General features: G+C 38.5%; 1 protein-coding gene across 1 annotated transcript; it reads left to right on the top strand.

Moving 5' to 3' along the window:
• The first annotated feature begins 624 nt into the window (after positions 1–624).
• On the top strand, positions 625–20,018 carry cxcl14 (chemokine (C-X-C motif) ligand 14). Its single transcript, XM_020917652.2, has 4 exons — positions 625–983; positions 8,986–9,091; positions 17,179–17,292; positions 18,849–20,018. Exons 1-4 carry the CDS (start codon positions 923–925, stop codon positions 18,862–18,864), a joined length of 297 nt encoding a protein of 98 aa, XP_020773311.1. The 5' UTR covers positions 625–922; the 3' UTR covers positions 18,865–20,018.
• The last annotated feature ends 1,022 nt before the right edge of the window (positions 20,019–21,040 follow it).

The raw sequence follows: 21,040 nt of genomic DNA on the forward strand, positions 1-21,040 counted from the left end.
GTGGGAAAAGCTTAATATACCTGTTAGCCTACATACGTCACAACCAAATAGCAGTAACTGGTTAAATTTAAAAAAGTGCCCGCCTACCGTCGAGGGAACGAATTTTAACGTTGCAAGGTCAGACGATTTCTACGAAGTGAAACCGGCTGATGAATCAGGCTGTCATTGGTCCTGATTTTAAAGCAACTACATGTCACCTAATACCCTGACACTATGCACAGAAAATAGACAAGATACGTAGCCTAGTTATTCAAAAGCTTGACATCAATTACATAACATTTTACGCACATACCAAATAACGTGTCAATACTTCAGCTGGAAATAAATAGCCTACTTGTTGCCACTCTATTCATGCTGTACTGCTAATGTGATTCATAAATATACAATTTTGAATTTGCTCCGTGCTGTTTTTCCGCCAACAATACCGCTCTTGTCTGTTTTGGGTAAGCGATGCGTAAAAGAGCGCATTGTTGGCGTTTCCGGTACGCGGTAGGCAACTGGGCATACTTTTCAGTCATCGCAGTGAATTAAAGTCTTCAGATCAGGTCGCGGACTCACACGTCACCTCTGGCCTCCACAATCGCGTTTCCTGTGCGCTCCGTCTCTCCCTCTCCCACTCGGGCTTGCTGTCCACACTGCTTGATTCGCTGTCTGCTCGTGCATATTAATGAGCGGGGGAACAGCGGGCTGCTTTTAAAAGAGGGAGAGAGAGAGGGAGCGAGCTAAAACAGTCCGAGGAGGTTGGGAATAGGGGAAGCGCACGGGACGCACGCTCCGAGTTGCACAACCAGGCGCACGGACGAGGCTGAAACAACAAGGAGGGGAGCAGGAGAGTTTGACCGAGGGCTGAGAAGTGCGAAGTGGACAGTTTTAACCCGAAATTGCGGAGTGTTTTGTGGAAGAAAGGCTCTCTCCGGGAACCATGAGTCGCTACGTGACGCTACTTTTGTTGGTATTGGCTGTGTGCGTCTTGAGCGCAGAAGGTAAGTAGCCTAATTCTTCAGATTTTCTTCATGGACACAACAATTACTGCAAAAAAGTCATTAATAACAATGCATTCTGACCACTTTGTTGAAGAAATTGCATTCAACTTTAATTATTCTACTGTATTTATAATTTTAGTGAGTATAAAACATATCTAATCATTTTTTTTAATAACACACTAAGACAATATTCTGGATATGAGTAGATGTTTTTACTCAATCTTGAATAAATATAGACTATGTTTACAAAATGCAAATCAAAAAAATCTTTGCCTTTATTATTATAAAATGAGTCTTGCTTTTATGAAAGACTTGCAACAATTATTCCAGTACAATAGGGTTGTCAAAAGTATAGAAAATAAGATACCAATCGTCATATTCACAGGACAGAATTGAACCTTTCCTGAATAGCTTTAGAATGATCTTGAGCTGTATCAGAACAAGTATAAAACCACATCGAATACGCCCATGAACCACTTTGGAACCTACCTGGATGACGGAGAGATTACACAGATATAAGGCCTCATGGTAATATAAAATAAAGTACTATTATTTAAGGTTGAAAATCACATTCTGACTAATGAAAGTGTTTTTATTATCATTGTGGTATCGGAGTTGGTATTGAGTATCGAGTCTATTTCTTAGTATTGAAATTGAGTTTGAAATGTTTGTATTGTGACAACACTAATGTGCAGTGAGTTATTGTCATTGTGTTGTTATTAGGTCATATGACAGGAAAAATAGTGTACCTTTCTTGGATGGATTACTCTGCGTGTGCCTTTCAAAACAAACAGGCAAGTCAGGCACATCTAGCCCACTTTAAACCACTGTTTCTCAAACTGTGGTGCAGGTCCTCCTCTGCAATTATACTCTACAGAAACAAAAAATAATGTTTTTGTCTTTGTTGTTCTAATTTTATATCACATTTTAGACCTGGTATTGTCCTGAGTGGTAGACAAGCCCACTGTTAGATCCAAATCTTTTTTCATGTTGTTGTTGGTGGTGTGATAAGTTTCACTGCATAAACTAATGCACAGTGCTGTTCAGCCTATAACAATTAGTTAAAACTAAACTAACGGTAGTTGAGGAAATATTATGAAAAAAAACTTAATGTTTCAGAGAATTGTGGGCCAAGGGTTAGTAAAAGTCTTGATATAAACAAATGTACACAATAATTGTACCTGCCTGTCAGAGATACAGTGTGTTATTCATCCTTAGCAATACTGTTCTGTAATTTCTTTATTGTTATATAGCCTAATGTATTATGCCTTTGTTTGGTCATGAGAACATTATATTAGATCAAGAGTCTTTAACCTGTAGCTTTCCAAGTAGCTTGCCAAGAGATTTCTGAATTACATGTATTGTAGATAAGAAAAAGATAAGAAAAAAGTAAAATTACCATTGTAAATGTATCATTTTGATGCCCAACATGGTGCACCGATAAATGGATAATGGTTTATGTTTTATAAGCATCTAACTGTTTCCTATCTAAGGCTTGTCGTGATTCTTATACTTACTCAGTTCCTTTGTGACTGCTGAAATTGGTAACTCTCTGGCATTTTCGTTTCGTAAAGGTAACTCACTGGAGAAAAAAGGTTGGAGACCCCTGCATTACATGTTTGTTGTATCAAACATTTGCAGGGAAAAGGGCACAATCTGCATTTTATCTGTTACTGAGAATATTATTTGACTGTATCTACATACAGTCAAATAATATTTCTTTTTAGCTAAAAATATACCTTTGATTGTGTTTATTGTACTGAAAAGTGTGCGTCCTCCAAAGACCTGACTCTTATCTGGTCTGGAGGAAGGCCTCTGCCTGTTTGTTTTTTTGGCTGTAATCTCCCATAGTAGCTATAGCATAAACATTTCTATCTCCACAGAGAATGTTTAAGTAAAGGTGCACTAATAAACTTTTTTTGTTTGGAGCTTGACCAACAATTGTTTTGGATGAAATGCTCTGAACTATGGTGTTTTCCTTGTCTGTTTTACTAACAATTACAGGTACGTCACCAGTTTTTCTTCATGGAAATGGACAAGAGTAACGTCATAACATGGAAAATTCCAGGCAAAGCAATAACATCTCCATGGAGACAAACAGGTGGTGAATACTAGGTCCATAGTGCACCTTTAATAAATGACAAACTTTTTTCTGAAACTAATTCCCAGATGGTTCCTTGCACTCTGTGGGAAACTGTCAGTTATTGTCAAATTATTCTGAATAGGTGATACTTCTGTAACACTTTGGCCATCACTAGACCCACCATAAGCTTCCATTCTTATACAAGATGACACCAAAATACAGTATGTTGTTCACCATATTGATTGAGTCTTGGTGGCAGGCTCTCTCCTCTCTTGGCTGGTGCCCGGTGCCTGGTGCTTGGTCGGGCATGTGATTGTGCTCCTTTGGGCGCTCCTTCTGTCAGCCTGGCACCAGCTCCACTCACCATATGCCCACACTTCCACACACTTGCATTTGGACACGGACAAACAGACATCAACTTGGAAAAGTGGCCTCTGAAGTCACACAACTTCTCACTGGAATGACATAAACACATGCATTTTTTTATTTTTTTTTATTAATTCTGTTTTCAGTTGATTTGTATAGATTTTTTTTAGCTAAAAGAGTAGTTTATGTAAAGTCAATACATTGAAACAGCAAAGTTTAGATGTTGTACTTGATTTTTATGGATTTGTATGGTAATTTTAAACAGTTTGCAGTGGTCCAAAGTTATTCCTTACTTACCTTATCCATTCAGAGCATCCTAATAACTCACGACGATGAGTTTACAAGCACTCTCAAGCAACTCTCAAAGACCAGTGCGGAGTTTTATGACAGTAACTCAGACAAGAACTTGCATGCTAAAATGCACTTTTTGTTTGTTGAACTATAAAACGCTTTATAATTAGATGCAAATATCAAACAGCTGACTTTTTTTTTACCTCAACTTACAATATATCTGTGTAATTTTTCTCAAATACTTTGGAAAAAATGTGTACAGGCTTTAATAATAATAATAATCGCAATATTATTTAAAGGTGCACTATGTCATTTCCAGAGAGTTCTTGCTTTGCCATTAATGTTTCACAGTATGGCATTAAGCAAAGATTAAATTTATTCAATTATATGTGTTTTTATTCCAAAGAAAAAAACATGACAGTCAAGTAGAGACATACCAAATAATGTCAAGTATAGGGCAAAAGTATATACAAATACAAAAGTGTCTCATTGTACAAGTTGATTTTTGGTATGTATTTATATTTACTTTGTGACTTTGAAAACTTTTCTATTTCACCAGTGACCAAACATAACCATGATCTCTGGATTAGTTTCTATTTTTGACCCACCCATCAGTGGCAGTGGGTTAAACGTGACAGGAGTGTTGGCCTAAAAACTTTAAACTTGCTGGTCCGATTCCAGCTCTGACCAGTGTACCATGGTGACAGTCAGGTAGAGCTATTGTGACATTGTGTTGTTGGGCAAGACACTTCACCCTCTATTGTCTGTGTACGAACGTGTTGTGTTTGAGAGTAATGGTCAAAGAGGCTGTTGGCAGACATCACTCAGCCCTGGCCAACTGGCTGCACAAGCATAGCGCCAATCACCAATATAAGGCGCTTTGTGTACCTCGTAAAGCCGCGTTGTATACGTACAGATACATTATTGTGACCTGTAAAACATACACACACAAAAAAACTCTCTCCAGCTGGGAATAAAGGATTAAGTGTGTGGTTTACATTTTGAAATCAGATTTAAGCTCAAAGTGCATATTTGAAACACTTCCAGGAGCATTTCCATTTGAGAAAAGACTGAATAATGAACTGCTCAACAAGAATCCCATGCATTTCAGAACTTGTTTATAGAAATCTAAACTGCAGGGTTTGCAAGTTCCTTCTGTTGGGGTCCATAATACAACCCCAAGATGTGAAATGTGATATTTCGTGGTTGGAACCTTTTCAATTTGCTATTGCCAGCTTTTTAATTGTGATTAATCTTGCAGCTATATAGGTCTATACTCCACTGGAAAACAGAGTCATAAAGTGGCTTTGGTTAAAGGGACAGTCCAGAATTTTGGACACAGGGCCTCATTTCCTACTTAGTCAGAGTGTTGGTTCACTTCGTACAAACCACCTGATCTTGAAGCCTTAGATTTAGTTCGCTCAACGGTAGGCAGGTACTTTTTATCATTTAACAAACCGCTGCTATTTGGTTGTGACGTATGTGATGCACCGCTAACGAAGCTAACTAGTATATTAAGCTTTTCCCAAAACCAGTAGGAAAAAGGGCAATAACATCTTTCCACTTGATGAAATTCACCAAACATTCTCTTTGTTCCAGCTTTAAATCCTCGATCTCAGGAATCGTTACCAACACTGAATATATGACTCTTCGCTGATTGGCTGGTGCCCGAACTTGCACTTCTGGGGTTTTTGCGAACCGTCTGTTGTATTTTAATTCCTGACCTAGTTGCTGGAGAGAAATTAAATTGAGTGGAGGCACTAGGTGGCACCAGCCTGGCTACCACAGTGTACCCGAGGCAAAACAATTATAACACCAGACTGTCAATGTGAATGTTTGTGTCCATGGAATCATTTTAGAAGTAAAACCAACCTTGCATTTGAAGGATTTATGTCTGAGCAGCAGCAGTGAGTTGTACTTCCTGATAGAAAGCTCGGCAGCGGCGGACTGATATCACCTAGCACCTATCTTACCGACAAAGTAAAATTCCGCTGCTGTTGAGAAAATAGTCCCTCAACATGTGACAATTCATGTGATGCAAGGTTATTTTTATTTCAAACATTATTCTATCAACACAGACATTCACATTGACAGTCTGGCGTTATAATTGTTTTGCTTCAGGTGTTTTATGGAGTGGGTAAGACTGTTTTTAGGATAACTATGGCCATTGACATGCACTAGCCTAACACCAGTGACTTCTCTAAATACAAGGTCTGGCTCACTAGGAAATGAGATCCTATGTCCAGAATTCCAGACCACCATATTATAACATTGTTCCCTCATCCAAAACATGCCTGAAGAGATTGTATATATCATCCTTGGATATTTGAAGTAATCTCTTCGGCCCTATTCGAACCCTCCTATCCAAGACTCGGCACAGCAACTTTTCATAGTTAGACAAAAGCAGGGTACAAAACAATACACTACAACTTTACAAACCTGATGCGATGTGCAGTAATTTCATTAGCGGGATGCGCACTGATTAAGTTGTGATGGCACTCTGAAGGGAGAGTGACTTAGCGCGAGGAGCAAAGGGAAGTGAAAACTGAAACTTACACATTTTAACACATTGTTTTTGAATATAGCATTTTAAAAACTAATTAAAGTGAACATAATGATCAAAATATGTTACGTGTTAGCACTTAGTACCCCATAGTGTAATACCCTTTCTCTAACTTTGCTGAATAAAATAAACATTCAGACCAGAAAACAATGTTCTTATTGTTTGTAGACAGCCCCTTGTGGATGCTCTGACCTGTTTACTGTCCTTTGCGGTACATCTTGACCCTGTGTAGTGGCAGATTTAGTGAGGGCTCAGAGCTGATGGATAGAGCAGACCTTGGACTTGTTGGTTCATACACCTCTGAATCTAATTCACACACACACCTCCTCCCAGCTGCTCGCCGCACAGTATATTTGATGAACCATTCTATCTGTGAACATGTGCCCACCCCATGTCTGCTCATGTGTAGGCTTGATGTGTCATTGCGATGCCTTAATTAGTCTGGTAACGCATAGAAAAGGTGCAAAGTAGATGTGGTGGTGTAGTGATTCGAGTTCACGCTTCAGAACAAGAATGCACGTGGTTACATTCCTTAATAGCTTTGGATCAGTGTGTTTTGTGTGATGTATGCATGTTCTCCCTGTGTCTGGGTGGATTTGATCAGGTTGGATCTGATAAGTGTAGCATTGAATTGAGCTCTGCACATTATGAGTCTGGGATGGCTCTTGCTGAGAGTGATCAGAAAACGTAGAACCATTATTGGTCGAAGCATCACAACAGTAGCCAGGCTGGCGCCACCTAGTGCCTCCGCTCAATTTTATTTCTCTCCAGCGACTAGGACAGGAATCAAAATACAATAGTTGTCAAAAACCTCGGGAGTGCAAGTTCGGGCACCAGCCAATCAGCGAAGAGCCGTATATTCAGTGTTGTCAACGATTCCTGAGATCGAGGATTTAAAGCTGGAACAAAGAGAATGTTGGGTGAATTTCATCAAGGAGAAAGACATTCTTGCCCTTCTTCCTACGGGATTTGGGAAAAGCTTAATATACCAATAATATACCAGTTAGCCCCATTAGCGGCGCATTACATACGTCATGACCAAATAGCATATTGGTTAAATGATAAAAAAGTACCCGCCTACTGTGGAGCGAACGAATTCTAACACTGCGAGGTCAGACCGACTGATGAATCAAGCTATCACAACAGCGAAACAACATGAAAAATCTAACTTTAATTAAATCTAATGAGAAAATCACAGACATCTTCACTGTGCTTACCTTCTGCACATTTTTCATAAGTAAACATGACGTTAAAATATGGTGAAGGACATCTGTCGGCGTCGCCATGTTTGTTTTGGTTTGGTTTGTTTGGCGCTTGACCTTCGAGTTCCACATAAACTTCAATGCTGCTCTGTCAGTGGTCTTCCCACTGAAATTAACCATACGGCAGGGGCATACCAAGATGGATTTTCGAATATCATGAGACTCCATCTTACTGTGCAAGATTAAGAATGCTGTTACCTCATCAAAAACATACCTGGAGTTGTGTTTTGTTTCGTAACACACACACACATTTGAGAAATCATGTATTATTAGTCTGTCTACAGCTCAAAACGTTGATGTCATGAAGCTGTAGTTTTCAAGAGAACAGCTAACTTTTACCTTTAGCAATTTTGCAGTTCAAGGGTTGAAATGATCTAAATGATTCTAGTGAAGGTGTATGGAGTTTAAAAACACAGTAGAGCTCTTCCTGAGTTTTCCGTTTGAGAGAAGAACTCAGCCTAAACATGCAGGGTATGCGTGTTAAACAACTCGATATATGTTTGTGATGAGGAAACCATTTTCTTCCTTTAAAGTGAGACCAAGATCTGGAGATATGGCTCCTGGCAGGTTTCCTCAGTGGCGTTGAAAGATTTCTCAGAAGAGAGGACAAATTTCCCTATAGGGTGAAAAGTCTTCCTTGTTTCTTGGGTTTTTGGTCTGAAATGAATACATTCTCATTATTGGACTAACACACCGGCTAGGTATTTCAAACATTCCACAGCTCAAGATCTGCTGAAAGATCACTCACCCACTGCTTCCGACATGTTGACAGCGTACTACAAATAACTGAGAATTCCCAAAATCAGTATACTAGGAAGTATTACATATTCCCTTTGAGCTTTAAGAAATGTTGTTGAGTGTTGCTACCTCATCAGAAACATTCCCAGAGTTGTGTTTTGTTTCATTCACACATGTCGGAGTAATCCTGATTTATTAGTCTGCCTACATCCAAAGCTCAGAATGCTCTGTTCCACCTTGTGATGTCATGAAGTGGTAGTTTTCCAGTAAACAGCTGTCTTTTATCTTTTGTTCAGTAAAGATTGGCAAGTCTAGGGCTGAAATATGGAATTTAAAAAGACATTGGAGCACTTCCTGTATCAGTGTTTTAGTGTTTAGAGAGAAGAACTACGCCTAAATATGCAGGGTTTGTGCGTTGAGACTGTTGAGACATGTGAGACTGAAACAAAACACAACTCTGGGTATGTTTCTTATGAGGAAACAATATTATAACATCAGAAACAGCGTAATATGACTTCTTTAATACTAGTATGTACACTGTGGTGAGACCTGCGTTTTTGTGGCATTCTCCTGTCATAAAAAAAAAGCAGAACTGACTATAAGACTCAATAAATCATGAATAAGACCTGATGAACCTAATGGGACTGCAATATGAACACTTACACTCCAGCTGACTGTGCGTTTGTGTTTTCTTCACAGCGTACAAGTGCCGGTGCACACGTAAAGGACCCAAGATCCGCTACAAGGACGTGCAGAAGCTGGAGCTCAAACCCAAGCACCCGTTCTGCCAGGAGAAGATGATTTTGTGAGTTGCAATAATACTAGTTTACAATAAATCTGTAGATGGAAGTTCTACCTCAGGGTTAGCCTTTTAGACCTGAAGTAACTAATATTGTTTTTGCATTATGTTTGGCCTCAGCATGGGCTCTAGGGCTGAACGATTTGGGAAAGATATCGAATTGTGATTTTTCTGGCAAGCACTGCGATTAGATTTTAAACACATCTTGAAAATTTGACAAAATGACTTAAAAAACTATGAACTGACAAATGAATACAAAAAAAACACATAGGCCTTTTTAAGAACATGTACAGATCTAAACAACAGAGCAGAATTAAGCAAAATATTTTATCAAATTTATCCTTTTAAGAAACCCTTTTGGTGGAATTCAGTTTCGATTAATCTTGCCCTAATCAGCTCCATCCAGTCAGAAAGCCAATTTTTGAACAATATTTTGAGTTGTACATACCGTATTTTTTGGACTATAAGTTGCACTTTTTTCATGGTCTGGGTGGTCCTGCGACTTATATATTGAAATGTTCATACTGACAGCCGTGAGAGGGTGCTCTAGGCTTGTGTGTCAGTATCTATTACTCCTGTACCACTGTCTCTTCACATTCTACTGTGCAAGCCTCCTGTAGAAAAAGCTCACTGTCCTGCTGCAAATAGTGAAATATTCAGCTGAAAATGGTAATTGAGCAGCAGAAAGAAAGTTTGGAGTGAGCGAGAAACTTGTGAGGGACTGGTGGAAAACGGGAATGGAGAACACAGCTTCATGGCAACCGGGCAGGTGCACCATGTAACTTTCCTGGAAGTCACCGGATGAATCGACAAAGCCTGGACTTCAGTGACAACCAGAAAAAGGCCGTAATAATTCCAACTTGAATTGGAACTGAATGTGACGACAGCTACACAGAAGAGGAAGCGGCGCTCTGTTTACATCATGGATCTATGGTTGTGTAGAAGTGACACCGATGACAAAAAATTTCCTTTCCTTCCTGGTCTCTGATTTTATAAAATACATTTCCCCCCAAAAGTGCCACTTATATATTATGTTTTTTCATCTTCACTGCGCATTTTTTGGCTGGTGCGACTTATACTCCGGAGCGACTTGTAGTCCAGACAATACGGTATACATTTATATAATTATATCTTGCTGTCTTCTTTGCTACTTATTTAAAATTTATTATTACCATTTATATTTTTTAAACTTTTTGTTATATTATTGTGATGTGTGAGCTACTGTGTCAAATTTTTTTCCCTTGTGGATCAATAAAGTTTGTCTAGATTTAACCCTCTCCAGGCAGGCGTTGCAGATTTGCAACAGCTAAATTCCAATTACCTACTTACTCCACATCCATATTTTATGAGCTTTTTTTACTCAGGAGACTTTTCTCCCATCCATGCTGATAAACGTGGACGATGCAGACTGTGCAAGACTGTACCAGAAGTGCAAAATACTTTTTTTGTTCACAAAGGATAAAAAAGTCAGGATTGTATATTACTACCCCATATTATAATTTTCCCCTAATATCAGATTTTTCCTGATACTAAAAATTAATTTGTGCCTGAGAGGGTTAATAAAACCACCTGTAATAAATGAAAGGTACATCTGGTTAATTTCATACTGTGGAATATTCCTGGCAGAGACATTTCCATAGAAACAAGAAGATGACGAACCTCCGAAATGTTACATAGTACACCTTGAATATGAACATTTTGTGGTTTTAGTGGATAAATAGCGCGATAAACACATTTTCAGATTGCAATATTTATTTATTTTTCTCTATGTCCTAGAAAATACCAGAGTAAGAATGTAAAAATAAAATCTCCTGCCTTATCTGGGAGAGTGACGCCATAATATGTGACCCTCTGAATATTCATGGCTTTAGGTTTGTGATTTGCCAAACAGAGCTGCACAGACAACAGATGGTTTGCTATTACCTCTTCCCAGGATACAGCTTGGAGCAAGACAGTGAACTCTGCTGCCACCCACTGACAGAACAGAAATACCCCACTCAGAAACAGGTGGCACTGACATTACCCAGCAGGAGGAATAAGTTAAATGTAGTATCCGTCAGGGAGAATAGCTTTGCCTGTTGGAGTGAATTAATTAAATATTAGATTCAGTCAGTGGTCCACATTATGCTATTTTCTGATCTACCGAATGTTATAATGTTGTTTCCTCATGTTTTGTTTCGTTCACACCAAACTCTCTCTGCCAATTTCTACTAAAGTAACCATAAAAGGTTGCTGTTAACTTGAAAGCTACCACTACATGACATCACAAAGTGGAACAGAGCATTTTGAGCTCAGGAGATGTGGACAGACTAATAATTAAGGGTTACTCAAAGGTGTGAATGAAACAAAAACACAAGTCCAGGTATGTTTTTGAGGAGGTAACAACATTCTAACATGGCTTAACAACAAGCTCACAAGAGTCAGTTTTGCATATGATAGGAATTCAGTATTAAATTTGAAGAGATAAAGATTGTAATTTTACTTTTTGTTAACTAAATCACCTTAATAATAATTGACTTCCTGTTCAAAACTGAAAAACTGATCAACCCTGCTTCTTCATATTGGCATTTCACTGTAACAAACAGCATACTTAAATTTTCTTGCTTTTTCTTGTGATCCGGAGTCAGATTAAAGAAATTATAATTCCATTTTAGAAGTGGGCGGACATAGTGGATAGGTGAAAACTGAACATTTCTGAGCACTCAAATACAATATATGAAATATGATTACTCAAACATTCATGAATTGATTAAAATACAACTTTTCTCTGCTAATTTATGTTATGAGGTTCTTTTTTCAGACCAAGAGTTTGTTTTCATACCTGACAGTTTCCAAAGCTCTGTAGCCGAAACTCTGCAAACTCTTGGTCTGAAAAAAAGAACCTAATAATATACAACTTTTCTTTTTTTATTCATAATTCTCTTTGGCATGTGGCAATAGTGCACAAGTCTGTCAGTGTTACACTTGCGTCAGCCTTTTGTTTTGCTCAGTACATTCCAATACACTGGTCTGTTAGTCCACTTTCTAAGTGTTTGCCAGGAGCCACCATCAGGCCAGCCTATTAGCATCATATTAGCATGGAGCAGGAGCCACTGAGCACCACCAAGCAGAGCCCTCCTGTGACCCTGTGTGCGTAAGCAACTTTTGTCATTGAGGACATTATTACTGTGACAAGAAATATTATGATTTTGATTGTCACCATTAGTTACCTTGTAATATTAGATTAGATTACATTTGTATTTTTATCTATATAACATGTGAGTAGATTTATGAAGTTAAAATTACTGATGTAAAATTGACATCTGATTTGGTGTTTTACATAGAATTATTATCGGACATGGTTTCTTCCAAACTACAGAACAATTTACAATGTATTTACTCATTACAACATGCAAATAATAGGAAAAAAAATCACATTTTAGGCAGGATATTCTATTGAAATTTATATTATGTTACAACACATGCACCTGCAATGATGAGAGCGAAGATCAAAGTGTGTTTGATTCCCACAGGACAACATAAGGACCTGTTATTACACACAGATGTTTACTTTTATGTCATTTCAATACAGTGTTAAAGCAGATAACATCACACATAATGTTTCTCTGAAGGAGCCAGGTGCAGGAGTAACATTTGAACTACTGAAACTGCTTTTTGAGTTGAATTGTCTGTGCACCGGTCTGCACCTGCAAGTGTTTTGATCTACAGTATATACAGCATGAGGACTTGTTATTACACAATGCAATATTTTCACCTTAAAGTGGCTAACCTCACACACTTTGTTCTGTTGGGTTTTGTTTGTCTGTTTGCTTTCGCCAGACAGTTGATTCTCTTTCATGGTGCATTTTCAAGAGTGAAAAAACAACTCTAAAAGAAACAACTGCATAAGACTCACTACCCCATTTCTGTGTTGTGAAGAAGTGGGCGGGGCTACATTTCATACTCAAACATGTTTCTCACTCATTGTTTAGAATCAGGTACAGACCCTTTAAATTGTTTACATTGGTGGAGCAGAGGTGCAGCTGAATTGCAGAGTTGAGGTCAAAGTGTGTTCTGACAAAGGTTTTTAGTTATTACATATTTTATACGATATATTTTAGACTTACATTTATAATGCATATTATGTTTGTTGCTCTGGTCTAGTATTTGCCTATTTGCATTTTTATTCATTATTTTGAGTCCCCCTTCTCTGAACTGTTTAGTATATTTTGTATTCTGGAGTTCCCTTGCCCTGTTTTGTTTCCTGCCCTTATGAAACTTTTCTCTAACCACATTAGTGCCTCAGTAGCGCCTGAATGGAAATGAGGGAAAATAAAGTTTGAATGAACACTCTAATGAGGTTAGACTGCACCCCGATGAGCTGTATGGGCAAACATCCAAAGCAGATATGAAGGCTTTATAATGACTTAAAGGGGCACTGTGGAACTTTTCTGGTTTAGGGTTTGCCATCTGCTTGTGTCTATAGCTTTTCCTGAAATGTTCCACACTATTACATTTTGCTAGTCAGCTGATTTGGTCTCTGAACAGGGGCGTTTTCCTCTTCTCCTCTTCTTCCGAGAAATGTATAATGTTGACTGACTTTCCATTTACATAGACTATAGGTTCAAAGTGGAAAACAAAATACACATACATATATTATAGTTGTAACATTAAAGTTCAGTCACTGGTGTTTATCTCATGATCCCTTCCTCCTTCACTTATATTTTCACTCACTGTGAACTCAAGTAAAACCAGTCTTAACTTTATCAGACATCTGTCTCAGACTGACAAAGCTCCTGTTTGTCTTGTAGCTTTAGCTGTTTGGCTTTAGCTCCTGTGATGAATAAATCATTTTGCAGCACATGTCCCAAATGCCTCTTTGTTTCGACACATGTGATCTGACATATGTGCCCAGCACTTTGTACAAAAGTCATCACTGTATACATGATGTAGAAAATGTCTTGTTTGATCTATGGTTAGAGCGTGTTTTGTTTCTAGGCTGCATGGGAATCTAGCAAACCACTGGGAATTCCACATTGCCTAGTAAAAAAGTAGTGTGTGCGTGAGTGATTATGGAGGTCGGGGGCCTTGCTTCTGTCAGTCTGCCCCAGGGCAGGTGTGGTGACAATAGCAGCTTACCACCAGCAAATAATGCTCTGTAGGGCAGCTTTGAGCATCCAATAAAGCGCTATATAAACCGATCCATTAATTTAATAATAATAATTCATAATTTACTATTATCATTATCATTATCATTATTATTATTATTATTAAACACTTACAGAATGCAGAATATGACCCCACACTTAGAGCAAGATCAATAGGCCTATTTACTAACAGAAACTGTAAACAAGTAGATGTATTCAAGTATGTTTCAGAGTAGTTTCATTGTAGTTAGCTCCTTCCTTCTGGCAGATGTAAGGAAGTGTCCACCAGCATCTGACCAGAACTGAAGAAGCAGCTTGGATGAGCTGCAAAACGTATTTGACCAAATACACTTTTCTCCAGTTGACAAATTGAATTTCTCCTTTTGGCGTGTATAAAATCATCTCTGATTTTGATTTTAAAAAAAACAGTACACAGCTACTTGACAAACCTGATACGTTGTGCACTAGTTTCATTAGTGGTATGCACTCTGAAAGGAGAGTGAAAGGAGGGAAGAATTAGAGGATCAAAACCAAAAGTGAAACATCTAAAACATGTTAATAAGCTGTTTCTGGTGAACATAGCTTTTTCAAAACGATTAAAACTAACATGATGATCTAAATATGTTATGTGTTAGCAGCAAAACAGACGTAAAATACCCCCTCTTTAAGGACAAACAATAACATCTCTGTGGACACAAAACTGTGGCGAATCCTCAACTAGAAAACATACATTATACATTACATAGTATGCCTTTAAATCTCCAACAAAAGTCCTATTTGTTGAATGCACGCTTACCGCACCAAAAGCCAATTCTTATGTAACAAAACCTACAGAGAGAACCCTTGTTAGGGACTCAATGGACAGGAAAATGGATGCAAACTTTTTAATCAAGTCGACGCAGAGTTTTTATGTCTTAGAGCCCATTCATTTGTTGTCAGTGGCTTTAACATTCACGGGCTGGTGCCTTTTTGACTGTGCGGTGGTTGGGAGAGGCCCCATGGTGCTGTGCTGTTTTCCCACATTTCTCTTGTTTGGCCTGAATATGCCACATGCAGGTCGACTGTCTATAAAGTTTCGCTGCGCTTATAGCTTAAGACAGGCTACCATCGACTCAATGTGCTAGATGTCAACATAGACAACACGCTTTTTGTCATGAGGTTTGATAGTAAAAAACTGAAGCAAAAACAATTCATCACTTCGACTTGTGTGTTAGAAGTGCATTCAAATGGGCTGAATGCTTTTGAATAAATAAAGACATGCTCTTTTTTTGGACACAGGTTGGTTTGTTTTTCAGTTCACAGTTTAAATATGTCCACAATACTTTTTTTTGCTTGAAAAACAGAACTAGTTCATTTTAAACAGTTGGTAATGGTATTATTAGGCCCGAGCCCCGACAGGGCGTAGGGCCTATTGCTTCCACTAAGCGGAGCGAATGGGGAGCGACGTGTGCATGTCCGAATGCGACAAGACGACATGCAACTATGTCCACGGTCGCCCCCAGCACGAACAGCAGTATCCCAGTAACCCACGCCCAAGGCCTTAGCCATATTTGCTACTGCTAAAATGAATGGAAGTCAATGGGAGGTCAGGGGCCGACCCCGACGAGATGGTCCAGACTCAAAAATTTGGCGCCTATGGGAGACGTCCCGGTCAGCTTTGTCATAGAGCCATGAAATTCGGTACACACATTCGTCATGTCAAGACAAACAAAAAACGTTATTATGGCCACGCCCCCTGACAAACCAGAAGGCGGCCATCTTGGATTGAAGTTTCAGTGCACATTTTCGTAGACGTTGCGTTTGAACGAACTCCTCTGAAGGCGCTTCACCCACAGGGCTGAAAATCACCGTACATCATCTAGAGAAGTGGAACATCTAAAGTTAGCTGATTTATTTTGATAACTGTCACGGTTTACGTGCGGCAAAGCTGCAAATTTCAGTAAAAATTTTGCCTAATTTCAAGGTGACATTATTTGCTCCTGTTCGCACAGACTTAGTCTGATCATGCTGAAATTTGAATCACTAATGTGTGATCTCAGTCTGAATATAATACACTATAAAACATATGAAAAATGAACACTATAGCGCCCCCTACCATAGACATGAAATGTCAACATTGTCGGATCTGCACCAAATTTGGGAATTAAATTCTATGCATGATTACGAGTAAAAAAGTATATTATGGACATGGGGAATTTTTCACTTGTGGCCAGCAGGGGCGCAAAAACTCCTCCCAAAAATAGAAAAAAATATATTACACGCACATGCTTAGTCCCATCATGCTGAAATTTGAATCACTAATGTGTGATCTCAGTCTGAATATAATACACTATAAAACATATGAAAAGTTAACACTATAGCGCCCCCTACCATAGACATGAAACATCAACATTGTCGGATTTGTACCAAATTTGGGAATTCAGTTCTATTGATGACTAGAAGAAAAAACATATATTGCTGACATGGGAATTTTTCAAGGTTGGCCAGCAGGGGGTGCAAAGAACATTTAAAGGCGTACTATGTCATTTTGCCTTTTGCAGGCACAGAGTTTGCGGACACGGCGTTCAGGGTATGGTGTTGGCGGGGCACACTATTTGCGGGCACGGCGTTCGCGGGCGCGGCGGGCGAGGGCCGTTCGATGCCGCTTGCGGCTTTAATTCTTTATGTTATTCTTCACTATGCATTCCGAGCATCCTAATTACTCTGCACAGTGAGTTTAGAAACCATATTGTAGTTTTGCCCTCACAGTAATGCAACAACTAGCATGCTAACCACAGACTTCCTAATTCCCTGACAATAAAACACTTACATAATTAGACGCAGACAGGACCCTTTGTTTTCAAGAACTGCTTATATTATATATCTGTACTGCAGCAAGATATATTTTGCTCACATGGACAAAAATTGAGTACAGCTGCCTTTCAACATTAATGAATGAATTTGTGTGTTTTGTTTCTGTGCCCATAGTGTGACGATGGAGAATGTATCACGGTTCAAAGGTCAGGAGTACTGTCTTCACCCTAAACTCCAGAGCACCAAGAACCTGGTCAAGTGGTTTCGCATCTGGAAGGACAAGCACAGGTAAGGAGAGTAATGTATCAGTCTCACTCACACATCAACTGAGTGTGAGTGAGACAATCAGTGTGTCAGTGTGTATGTAAATCCCATCACCTGCAGCCATTTGTGGACACCATGAAATAATTTTGCAACCCCTATGGAGGTCTCAAACCCCCAGGTCGGGGTGCCTTACAGTACACATCCCTTAAACTATAATTCCTTTTAAAGGCATTGTACCTTATTTTTATGGTCTTGGAAATGTTAAAAACAGAACTAGTTCATTCTAAACGGTTTGCAGTAGTCCAAAGGTAGTCCTCACTTACCTTACGCAACAACAACTTAAAACTATCATGCTAAATCTCACTCCTTGATTACTGGACATTATGATGTTTTGTAATTAAATGTAGACTTATTTTGACCTCAAGAGCTGCTTATACAATATATCTGTACTGGGGCAATACACATTTTGCTCTAATACATGGGAAACAATCAAGTACAGGCCCTTTAATGCAATCTGTTATCTACACTATGATAATCAGTACTGAGCATTTTGGAAATACTGTATCTACTTCTAATTATTATGAGTAATATTGTAATCCATTTTACCATATTTTCCGAACTATAAGTCGCACCAGCCAAAAAATGCGTGCTGAAGAAGAAGGACTATAAGTCGCACTTTTTGGAGAAATGTATTTTGTAAAATCAGAGACCAGGAACCGACATTTCATGACGAAAGGCCAGTTATAGTAATAATAACAGAATAGAGAACAACAGGCAGGATAGGTGTTAGTATGTTAACGTAACATATTAACAGTTATTCAGACAATTATAGCATAAACAACATAACATAAGTTTACCAAACTCACGATCTCACTCCAAACTGTTTTGTTTCTAAAATGTGCTGTACAAATAAAGTTGGACTGGATTGGATAGGTAATCACTAAATCCATTGAATTCTTCATTCTCAGTGTCACTTCTTCGTGACCTCCTCCTTCCTCTTCTGTGTAGCTGTCGTCAGACTCAGCATCAGTTCCAGTTAGAATTATTCTGACCTTTCTGAATCCTGACAGGATGGTTTCGATTGTCATTGAAGTTCAGGCTTTGTCGATTCATCCAGTGACTTCCAGGAATGTTGCATGGTGCACCCTCCCGGTTGCCGTGAAGCTGTGTTCTCCATCTCCGCTTTCCACCAGTCCCTCACAAATTTCTCGCTCACTCCAAACTTTCTTTCTGCTGCTCGATTACTGTTTTCGGCTGAATATTTGCACTCACTATTTGCAGCGAGACAGCGGCTATTTCTACAGGAGGCATGCTCAGTAGAGTGCGAAGTGACAGTGGTACAGGAGTAATAGGAGTAGCAGATACTGACACATGAGCCTAGAGCACTCTCTCACGGCTGTCAGTCTGAACATTTTAATATATAAGTCGCACCGTAGTATAAGTCGCAGGAAAACCCAAACCATGAAAAAAGTGCGACTTATAGTCTGAAAAATACGGTAAACATCTCATTCTATTATAGCTTTAGGCTAACAAAAATATTGCATTTGCATGTCCTAAAATGTCTGTTTTTCTTTTTACAGGGTTTATGAAGCCTAAGACCACAACCTTCTCTCACTTCTGGATCATATGACAAATAAAGCCGGACTATATTACTTAACATGTGAAGTCATCTGCAATCAAACTATACTTCTTGCTCCGGATTGCATCTATCAGTCATATATTGTGGCTCTGTGGATGGACACATGTTGTCAGTAGTCTTTCAGCAGTTATCAATGTTACACTTTAGGCACGGGGAAACATATAGATATACTTTATATTATTTCAAAGGACTTGTGCATATATTCTTTTCTGATCCTGGTGTGAAACATGTGAGTGATCCAGACTATGCTGTTTTTTTCAGTGCTGTACCTGGAAGTGCAGTGTTCTGTGATGTGTATGTGAGCTTCATCTGTCATTCTTTGTCATATAGCATATAACCACTATTAATATGTAAACAATTATTTGTCTTTGTAAATCATAATGAGGTTTAGGAAAACAATGGGGTTCAGGAGTTATGTGCCATTCATAACAGACCAGTAGTGGGTGATAAATTTGCATTATATTTGTTTGGCCTGTCACGTATATTACATTAAAAAGAACAAAACAATTCACATGCAAGACACATATGTAAATGTCTTCAATAAAAAAGTAGGCCTACATATCCCTATTTGTAAATTAAATGTTCAAATTTCTCCAAGGATATGTTATTGCTTTCCCTGATGTATTCCACAGTATGGATCTAGAAATACCAGTACCAAAAAAAAAAAAAAAACGTTGAAAGCAGTCATTTTTACTGTGAGTGGGCTCGCCTATCCATAGATCTTTTTGAAGATCCTGTCCTTGATACTGTGGAACAGGCAATAATGTGGAAACAAGTAAAGTAAACAAGGATATATTGTGGGCTGTCACATTTGCATACACTATAGAACTTTTTGAACTGGTACCTTCTCTATATGCTGTGTGAACTCTTTTTGTAATTGGCTGTGGTTTTGTTATATTCACATCAACACATTTACACAGAATGTGCATTATTCTTGTTTTATATAACTTATAAACAAAAACTATAAATATAGACCTAGACCTATGTTTAGGATATATAGATCATATTGCTATAGATTTTGTAAATGAACTGTAAGCTTGTATGTAACTGATTATTCTGAATATGTTTGTATAGACCATTGTAAACAGGTCACTCCAGTGAGTGTAAAACATACAGCAATAAAGTGTCTATACATATCAAAACTCATGTTGGCATTCTTTGTGATCATCTGAAATAATTTGGAATGAAAGAGGGGATTATTTATTTCTGTATAAAATGCAAATTAGATTTCTGGGTATTTGGGGGGAGCTGACATGAAAATCTAGTCAATGATAGTATTTAATTGAAAGTCTAGGACAGATTTAAACAGAGCTGTTATGAAGCATATTGACCACCAGATGGCAGTATAAATCCACTCTCAAGGGGGAAAGGGGGCCAAACTAGTGTGCATTGCTTTGAAGCAAAATGACAATATGAAGTAAATGATTGTTTAGGCCAAACCCATGGATCTATTAAAAGGCCTAATAACTAAACCATAAGTTACTAGCCTGTAACTCCAAGCAGCATTAACTGTGTGCAAGTATGTAGACCTTTTTCATACTAGCTCCAGCTAGAGTCACCCATAGACTTATAAGGAAGTCAAATCTAATCTAATAATAATCTAATTTATATGTTATCAGCTAATTATTAAAGCAATTAGGCCAGCCTTTGGACTGCCCTATTGGTTGTTATTGCACTAAAATAATTAATAAAGTTACTTGAGTATGATAACATGTTACTTTAATAAAATAAGTTAAGGCCTAGTTTTTAGTTACTGTATAAGAGGTGTAAGATGAAGGTGGTATATAATGATGCTCTCAGAATTTTTCTAAAGACTCCAAGGCTCTGGGAAAGTGCTGGTGCTCAATCAAGAAATTGAATTTTAGCCTGCTTGACTTATATTAAGGAAAGTGACACCCAATATTACTCTGACAATATTGGAAGAGCCAGCTGTATGTATTGTAATTCTACGGACCTTGTCACTGTAGGTTTTTTATGTGTGTGTGTGTGTGTGTGTGCTAGTGTGTCTTTCTGTGTATGGTCTGGACTCTGAGTCTGTAAATAAAGTTATATATTTAGGACACAGGTGTCAAACATAAGGCCCGGGGGCCAGATCCGGCCCTCCAAGACCTTTAATCTGGCCCTCGGCTGATT

This window comes from Boleophthalmus pectinirostris, unplaced genomic scaffold (assembly GCF_026225935.1).
Source record: "Boleophthalmus pectinirostris isolate CB_2022bp ecotype Guang Dong unplaced genomic scaffold, ASM2622593v1 HiC_scaffold_23, whole genome shotgun sequence".
NCBI classification, from domain to species: Eukaryota; Metazoa; Chordata; class Actinopteri; order Gobiiformes; family Gobiidae; genus Boleophthalmus; species Boleophthalmus pectinirostris.

Coding starts and splice junctions, on each gene's coding strand:
- cxcl14 (XM_020917652.2), top strand. CDS start 923: ATGAGTCGCTACGTGACGCTACTTTTGTTGGTATTGGCTGTGTGCGTC. Junction 984..8,985: donor GTGCGTCTTGAGCGCAGAAG/GTAAGTAGCCTA, acceptor TTTTCTTCACAG/CGTACAAGTGCCGGTGCACA. Junction 9,092..17,178: donor TGCCAGGAGAAGATGATTTT/GTGAGTTGCAAT, acceptor CTGTGCCCATAG/TGTGACGATGGAGAATGTAT.